This window comes from Impatiens glandulifera, chromosome 1 (genome assembly GCF_907164915.1).
Source record: "Impatiens glandulifera chromosome 1, dImpGla2.1, whole genome shotgun sequence".
In the NCBI taxonomy this organism is placed as follows: domain Eukaryota; kingdom Viridiplantae; phylum Streptophyta; class Magnoliopsida; order Ericales; family Balsaminaceae; genus Impatiens; species Impatiens glandulifera.
In genome coordinates this window covers 123,804,416-123,813,637 of record NC_061862.1, presented here as the reverse complement: position 1 = coordinate 123,813,637, position 9,222 = coordinate 123,804,416, and the positions used below count along the sequence as shown (strand labels likewise).

Here is a 9,222-nt window from a genome sequence, read left to right as displayed (position 1 = left end):
AAAATATTTAGCATAATATTGATTTTTTTTTTTTTTTTTTTGTTATTTATTAATATTTAAAATTTATTAATTATTTATATATTTATATTAAAAAATATATATTTAATATTATATTTTGATATATTTTAAATAATTAATCAATAATTATTATTTACTTTATAATGTTATTATAAGTGTATATTTTTACCTAAAATATTACAATATTAAATTATTATTATTAAATAAATATAACAATAAATTAATAAAAAAATAATTATTATATTTTTTAAAATAAAAAAAACGAATAAAATAAATAAAAAGTTCTATAAATAAATAAATTTATTTATTTTTTAAAACTTGAAGAAAGATTAATACAAAATATTTAAACTAGAAAAAAAAATTAAAAAATATATATATTTAATTAAGTTTGAAATGATTAAGAAATATATTAGAGATTTATTTATAATTATAAAAAAATAAAATGAGATACTATTTGTTTTATCTATTTAAAATATTATTAAAAAAATAGACTTATTTATAAATATAAAAAAATATTTATTTGATGTTTTAGTATTTTATTTTTTAAGTAAAAATATCAAAATAAATAATATTAAACTTGAGTTAAACTTTTTATATAATTTGATTACTAATTTGATTCAAAATTCAATATTTTCACATTTTATTGAAATTACTTTTATTTTATTTCTGACTAAGAATATTGATAATTTATATGATTGATATTTGATATTTCTTTGATGTGTTATTCGAGTAAACAAAGATTAAATTCTACTCATAAATAAAATTAGGTGACTTTATATCCATGTATATTAAAAAAAAATATTGAACTCAATTTTTATAAATCAAAATAAATTTAAAATTAATTAAATTTAAATAATATTCTTGTTTACTTAAATTGATTTTTAGAATATTATAAAATAGCGCCCAATCACATAAGTTATAAATGCATTAATTGAGTAATATTTAATCAAGTACTAACAATTCATTGTTTTACTTGTTATTTTTTATTTTATTTAACATTTTATTATTAAAAATCAATTAAAGACATTAAATAGAAGTTGAGAGTACTTATTTCTACTTAAAAAATTGAAATTGCAATTCATATATTAAAATTTAAGGGAAAAACATAAAAGTTTAGCAATTTTTTTAACATCGTAAAAAATAAAGTAAAAATAACTTGATATATTAATCGATGATTTGAATAATTTAATAATAAGAAATAATTATTTATAATTTGATTTATTTGAATTTAGTTCAAATAATGTACATCAACCCCCTCACAAAAATATAAATTCTCAAAAGTCATTAAATTTTATAATTAAACTAATCATCCCAACATACCTAAACACACACAATTTGCATTATAACTTGAAAAATCATGCATATCAAAGTCACCTTTTTTGGGGGATAACAAATAGCATAAACAATCCACAAACTTAAAAAATAAGCATTTCCTCTCAAATAAATTGTAAAATTGATTGAATTCTTCCCCATCTTGATCAGCTATTCGACTATGATGATACATAAATGATACAATGTTTTATATATTTCTCCAAACCTCTATTATACTCTCAGTCTCAGACAACAATAAATATAAAGGATACCTATTACTCCATAAAATACAATAAATATTTGATCTTAGAGTACAAAAGTCTTCTTAGAACCGTGAGAAAAAATAAGAAACTGTCTTAATAAAGACTCTGTTGCGCTGAACAAGAGAAACTGAGGAGAGTTTAATCGGGTTCCATTTCAATAGAAGGATCAAAACAAATGCCTAAAGGATTGACATCTTTTGCGATAAAGCATCAACTTCCTCAATTTCCTCATTGATTGGTTCTTCCTGAAATCAATTCTCAAGTGAATGGGAATAAGTGTTTGATAAAACTAAAAGTATATGTACAAAATGAAATGTTATTTTGAAAAATATCTAAATTTTAAGTACTTGATATGGAGTTATTATTGTGAAGTAATTACAAGACTATTTTTATCCTTTTAGTGACATAATTTTATTATTTTTCAAGAGTTTAAAGTTTTTTTATGCTTTTACTATATTACTAAGTTAAGTCATTTATATCTTACCAAATAAGTCATTTTTGAATAAACCAAATGAAAATATATGAAATTTAAGTAATTGACATGTAATTTGATTTGATAAAATGTGAAACTAATGTCGAAAAAGTACTTAAATACTATTTTATCTTGATAGGAACATAATTTGATAAATTTTCAAGGGTTAAAGATGATGTTTCTAACACGCTACTACTATATTACCTAGTTAAGTCATATTTTCAGCTTAATTCAAACTGAATCTAAATAATTAATTGATTTCAAATAACATTTGTTTATTGTACTTAATTATTTAGATTAAGTGATAAATTATGTTATCAAAACATAAGTGTTTACTGCATAACCATAACCCAAAATCAGATATTACATGAATGAGTAAGTTTTAACCTAGATACTAAAACTCTAATCCTACCAAAGGATAGTCTCATATACTTAAGATTTCAGTTTATCGAATAATGCACTGTCTATCTGTCAAATGTGAAAACCTTTATGTGTATAAACTATTATTTCGTGTAAATAAAGAGCAGTTTTCATATATAGATGCAGAAAGAAAGTAATATATATTACCTCAGGATGCTGATTATTGGGCTTGTCATCGCCTACACACTTGGAACCACTAATGCTAGCACTCTTTAACAGGCAGCGAGGACTGTAGTTTGACTTGTTTGGTTCAATCTGGCCATTTTCTAATTTCTCTGACTCCCTTGGAGGACTTTCAAGAGTTGTTGCCACAGAAGCCGCAGATCGATTCTCAATTTCATTGTTCTGCGAATTAGAGTTAGACGCAACCACCCGCTCCCTACAAGAGAAGTCAAGTCTTAATGCTAGTATGAAAGGGAAGTCAATGACTAACTGGAAAATCTAGATAATTATTGCATGTTCCCTTTAACTAGACTATCCATGAGTTTCTCTTAGAGCTCGTTTGATGTGTGGTTATTTGGGTTGGGTTATGAAATCAAAATCTTGCTTGATGAAGAAGTGAGTTTTTTGGGATTATTTGGGTAATTACTAAAATGTCCTTTCGTGTTTAAAATTTAAATTTTATAAAAGGTAAAATAAGGGTATTTTAGAATTTTAGTTGATGAATTAAGTGATTTGATGGTTTAAATGATAAGTGATGTGATTGAGGGTTTTTTGGAGGGAAAAAAACAAATAACCACACATCAAGAGAGCTCTTAAACAGCTCTTCCATAACAAACATAGAGTAAGTCATATTTAAGTGGAGTATAGATAATTATCTTCCTAGTTATGCAAATACATTTAAACATAGTCCTAATATAGTATTCAGATATGTACCATTACTAACAGCATATTCTATGCTCACCATCAAGTTGGGTTTATATAACCTCAACTTGCAATTTAGCTCTAGCTCTTCAAATCTTTATTAGGATGTGTACATTATGTTGATTTGTTGGGACATATAGGATTGAGATCTTGCACTCAATCTTCTCATGATGAGATGCCTATCAATATGAAAGTGTTTTGTTCTGTCATGATGCACCAGATTTTTTACCTTACTAATAGTTGATTGATTGTTAAAGAATATTTGGGTTAGACCCTCTTTTTGGAATCTCTAATTCTTCCAATAGCTTTTGTATTCATAGCCTTTTACATATTCCCAGTGCTAAGACTCTTAGTTCAGATTCTGATTCTACACTGCTTTGAAAAACCAATTCTTTCTTTTTTCTCTTCCAAGTACTAGGTTGCCTCATATATAATTACTCCACTTTACTAGGAAGATAATTATCTTCCTTAGTTATCTGAATAAATTTAAACATAGTCCTAAATTAACTGTATTCAATATCTATGTTCTAACAGAATATTCAACAACTTGTATATAGCATTATGCCCCGTAATTCTTCTTCATGTATCACTTCCCTAGTAGAACATGGATTTGAAGTATTTGCCACCTATAGCTATACAATTGTAAAGAAGGGAAGAAACTGGAAAAGAAAATCAATTTATTTCACCCCTTGGAACTTAAAGGAAATAAAATATACTAACAAGACAAGAGAAGTTAAGACAAGTGATATACTGTTAAAGGATCAATTGATATCATACCTAGGCAATGAAGCATGCTGCCTCTGAAGTAGAGACCTCCTATCACCTTTACCATTATGCTCTTCAAGGTGAACAAATTGTCTTTTGAACCGGTCAACACCACTACAAAAACAAGAAGCAATTTTGATATGTTACTCTCATAATTGGTTGTACATATTTATACAAATTTAGTTGATTTGCCTCATTGAAGATTAATTAGAATCTCAAAAATATCTCAACTAACTTATTCTAATATATCTAGAAATAAATTAGAGAACAAAATAAAAATAGTTATAAACATCGTTTGACTATTTCCACAAACTACAAAGAATACATCATGGAATTGAAATGAATATACATGTTTCTCTTCTAAACAAGAAAAATGAACAAAAATAATACTATTAGAAGAGTAGATCGCAAGGACGAATGGAGTGTGATAGAATGTTGTAGAATCAAGAATTCAAGGTATTTTATTCCTAGTATTTCAAGTTCTCCCGACTTCAAGCATGATAGATTGTTGTAGAGTCAATTCAGTGTTCCTCATCCTGCACAAACTCAACGACTCCACTGTGCAATATTTTTTACATCGACCCAATGTTCGATGATTGTCTACAAAACCACTCTTTTTGAGTTGAATCAAAATCTTCAGAGCATTCTTGTTCAGACTGGAACTTACCGCGCCTAGTTTGACGGGAGTAGAATTATCAAACTTGGCTCTCTCCAAGAACCCTTTGCCTTCCCAAAAAAATGTATATTTATGTTTATCTAGGTAGTTGTTTTATCATTAATTATTGTCTAGTTCTACATTGAAATAGTTTAATCAATTACAAATATATGAAATTGCATTTCTCTATAATAGCAGTGTTACTATTGGTGGAGGGTTCCAATACAAATCAACTAATATATTTACTTTTACTTTTTTAGCCCAACCAAACAGAACCTAACAAAAATTCTAACAGATACCTAGGGTTGATTTTGTAGGTAAAGGAAGTTAAATGTTGACTACTTTGGCATAGACTTTCTTTTGGCTGAATGACAAGTACATAAAGTTAACTGAAGAAATAAAGATATTACTGCTTGATCAATGACATTTTAAAATTGACTGGACTTTTTTTTGCCACTAATGCAATCATCTAATCCAAAGAAACAAAGGCCATGGGACATGACTGATATAAGCATAGTAGGTGAAAGTCATGAAATAATCAATCCCTGGTTTCTGACAAAGAGGTTCCTTTGTAGGTAGGCACTAATTCATAGCAAAAATAAATTAATTGATGTACTAGCCATTGTTAGCAATATTGATGAACCAAATCATAGCACTAGCCAACTTACAGTGACCAAAGAGAAATTCACGCATTGATGACAATTATTTCATGCCTTTCTCACCTTGGATACATGAAGCTTGTAGGTTCAGCACCACAAAGAAACTCCTGCAGCATCTGAGGATGGTACTCCAGAATCTGTCAATTCAAGGAAAATAAGGTGAAGGATTCAATAGAAGTAACTGCAAGATGAAAGTAGACAAGGATCACATGTAAGGCCCCATACCTCTCGATAGATTAACTCCCTGACATCATCCTTAGTTATCTTTCTCCTTTCAAACTCAAACTCAAGTTTTGAAATGGGTTGGGGAGCTGCTGGTTCTCGGTCCACATTTGCCAAACCATGAAAGTAAGGATCAGCTAATGCCTGAAATAGAATGGCGTTGAACAAATATTGTTAGAAAACTATGGTCATAGTATAGAACAGAACTTGAGACCAAAGAAAGGTGTTATAGGTTCGGTTCCCACTACGAATGCTTTGCTAGAAGTGGGGCATGGCTGTGGAGGGTCGTGCTAGCAAAAGTTAGGTGATAAAAATATAGTCCTAAATACTACCTCTTCTGCAGTGGGTCTATCTTTAGGATCAAATGCAAGTATGCGCTCAAGAAGACGTAGAGCTAAAGGATCTGCATGAGGGAACTTCTGTGAGAATGGAACCCGCTGTTTCTTGCGCATGTTATTCAAATACCTTCTTGCCTTTTCATTCCTAATCTGTCATTGATAAAAAGGTAAAGCTTTTGAAAAAATAAAGAAAGGAAATTGAATTGAATAATTAGAAGTAGATCATTTATACATACAAATATAATTTAGACTTAGCAAAAAAAAAAGTAGAATTTTGACAGTTATGTAGTGGAGAAAGAAAAACTAACCCTAGCTATGGATTCAGGAGGAGGAGTGCCAAGTAAGTCAGTCATGAGATCCAACTGATGCACCACATTTTTGCCAGGAAACAGTGGTTTTCCTGAAAGAATTTCTGCAAATATGCATCCCATGCTCCATATGTCTACTGCTGGTGTGTACTAAAAAAAGGAAAAAGAGAATGTTGAGATGAAGCCTCTTCGAAATTAAATTATCCCTTTCTTATTCTGATTTTGTAGAACCTCCACTAAACTAAAAATTCTATAACTTGTGGAAATTTCACAATGAGCTTTTAATTAACCTAAGGAATATCTCCAAAAAATTTCTATAAGATAGTGTTATAAATTCAGAAACAGACGAACCCACAAAAGTAACAAATAACTAATAACTGTAGTGCAAACTTACTTTAGAAAAGAAGGATCCACAAAGTTCAGGAGCACGATACCACCTAGTAGCAACATAGTCCTTCGGTGTGAACAAAAATAAATCAAATGCACATTATCGATTAGTTAAATGTCTGTAAACCAGGAATAGGGGATAAGAAGTTTGCAATATCAACATAGAAACATACAGTCCAAAAAATGGTTGATGGCGCCTCATCAAAGGAAACACGAGCAAGCCCAAAATCACAAATTTTAAGGTTGCAATCCGCATTAGCAAGAATATTCTTAGGTTTTAGGTCTCGATGAAAGACATTGGCTGAAAAGAAAATCATTATTAATGATCATACACATGGAATGAATAATATAGAATCCGTAAAAACCACAAGTACATACCAGTATGTATGTACTTTAAGCCACGGAGAAGCTGGTACAAGAAAAACTGATAATGTTCCGGAGTAAGATCATCATTTGCCTTTATCACTTGATGGAGATCAGATTCCATCAACTCAAAAACAACATATATATCTCTAAATTCCCTTCTGGAAGGAGGCAGCATAATATGCTTTATTTCTACAATATCTGGGTGATGCAGCAATCTAAGGAGCTTTATTTCTCTTAGAATCCTTGTTGCATCAGAAACATGCTCAAAGACATCATTTATCTTCTTAATTGCGACCCTCTCTCCAGTGTGAGTATCAATGGCAGCCCCAACGATGCCATAACTTCCTTTCCCCACAACTTCCTGAACTTGATATCTACTTGCTTCACCATACTCGGTGAAAAATTCTTTCTCCAAATTATTCTACACAAATAAATAACTAATTAGTAAAAAGATATATTTTAAATTAGTTTTTTTAAGGCAAAATGTAAATCCCATGTCATTATTATTATATTCAAGGACTGTGTAGTACTTGTATGGCTTCGATTATTCTCTGAGCCCGAGATATATATTCTTATGTATTCAACATATGTGATTTCAAAAGATCATATTCAACCACAAGCTTCTATTAATAAGAAAAACCAGATAATTAAACTCTATAACTATACCCATCTGCACCCAATTACTTCTACTGCAAATTTATACACCAGACAAAGTCTAAAGGAAAATAAGGAAGGATCAAATCCATTCTTAGAGGCATCACTTGCTTAAGGGTAGCCTCTCCATGTCATGTGGATAACACAAAGTGACTAGAAAGCTTTTACAACCTTCCAACAATAGACAATAGTAAACTAAATAAATTGTTTATACTCATCTCATTGTAACTTTTCTCACAGAAGACGCCTTTACAATCAAGAAGAGTTGTAAAGGGGAACATCTAAGTACCTAGAAAGAAAAAGTTCTAATTAAGTGGAGTTTGTAATATGGAAAGAGTATATGCTCCTCCTCTTAAGACCAAATACTTTCATTTTCCTCTTAAAACAAACAGGAAAGAAGTTCCTTTTTATTGAGCAAGTTATTCAAAAGTGCAGTAATTTTTTCTATTTGCGTGGAACAGTGCAGTCAATTAGTTCCTGCAAATGATTGTTGAAAGTACAAAAGAATTCATTGTAGAAAGTAGAAAAGAATTCTTAGACAGCAACTTTAGGCATGATCGCATCTTATCACTATAATATGAATTTTAAGTTGACCATGTTAACTCAATAAATGATGAAAAATTCTTCCCCAAATTAGGCAAAATCAACCCAAACAAATATAAAGAAAATTATTTAATCATTTTCTTTTACTTTCTTCATGATCTGTCTTACTATTTTCGATCCAAATTGTGCACCTTAGTTACAAAATAATTAGATAATAAAGAAACTAGCCAATAGAGAGATTAGAACTTCAATTAGAACTGTATTAAGAAAAGTCAAAAAAATATATTGGGGATCATGAAATGCCATGGATAAGGATAGCTCAAACAAACAAGTAACACCTACTAATTGAATGGTAATGAAGAAATCTAAATAAATAGATAAATCTGGAGACCTTTTTGTGAGGATCCATGAGAATAGGAGGAAAATCGGCGCGTTTTGGGACTTTGACAGGCTTCAAGTCGGAGAGATCAAAATCATCTGTAATCTCAAGATCATTTTCTTCGTGGCGATTGATTTCACTAGATTGAGCGAGAAAATCGCCGTTCTTATCGGTCAGATTGCTACTCTTATCACCTAAATCTGTCGATTGCGAAGTTGACGATCGACGATGAAACAAACGACGAAATCCATCCACGAATGTTCCACTCCCCATTAAGTAAACATATAAGCGCCTCCAACGCTGAACTACGGTTACAATAGATTAAGCAATGAACTAGAGCTGACCACAAGTAACTGCAGTGCACGCATTCTCTCTCTATATAATATATCTTTACATATAATATATATTATTACATATAATATATATTATCTCTTTCTATAATTTTGTTAAGACTAGTTGTCTCTTTCTTTCCCTTCAATTATTGTTTGTACACAAAATGTCTTTGTTACATTTTAAGTATTAAAAAATCATTTGATAAATTTAACATTAGAATTTAATTTTTCTTTTAAAGGAAATTTAAAATAACGGGACATTTAAA

General features: G+C 29.7%; 1 protein-coding gene across 1 annotated transcript; it reads right to left on the bottom strand.

The window, feature by feature from the left end:
* Positions 1–1,436: 1,436 nt before the first annotated feature.
* Positions 1,437–9,010, bottom strand: LOC124919702 (mitogen-activated protein kinase 9-like). The gene is made up of 11 exons (XM_047460021.1): positions 8,637–9,010; positions 7,061–7,469; positions 6,856–6,983; positions 6,690–6,749; positions 6,296–6,445; positions 5,982–6,137; positions 5,653–5,793; positions 5,491–5,564; positions 4,126–4,227; positions 2,632–2,863; positions 1,437–1,837 (listed from the first exon to the last, which is right to left on the bottom strand). The coding sequence occupies exons 1-11, from the start codon at positions 8,895–8,897 to the stop codon at positions 1,772–1,774; spliced, it is 1,779 nt and encodes a 592-aa protein (XP_047315977.1). The 5' UTR covers positions 8,898–9,010; the 3' UTR covers positions 1,437–1,771.
* Positions 9,011–9,222: the final 212 nt, after the last annotated feature.

Coding starts and splice junctions, on each gene's coding strand:
- LOC124919702 (XM_047460021.1), bottom strand. CDS start 8,897: ATGGGGAGTGGAACATTCGTGGATGGATTTCGTCGTTTGTTTCATCGT. Junction 6,984..7,060: donor CTTAAAGTACATACATACTG/GTATGTACTTGT, acceptor TTTTCTTTTCAG/CCAATGTCTTTCATCGAGAC. Junction 2,864..4,125: donor CAGCATGCTTCATTGCCTAG/GTATGATATCAA, acceptor CTTCTCTTGTAG/GGAGCGGGTGGTTGCGTCTA.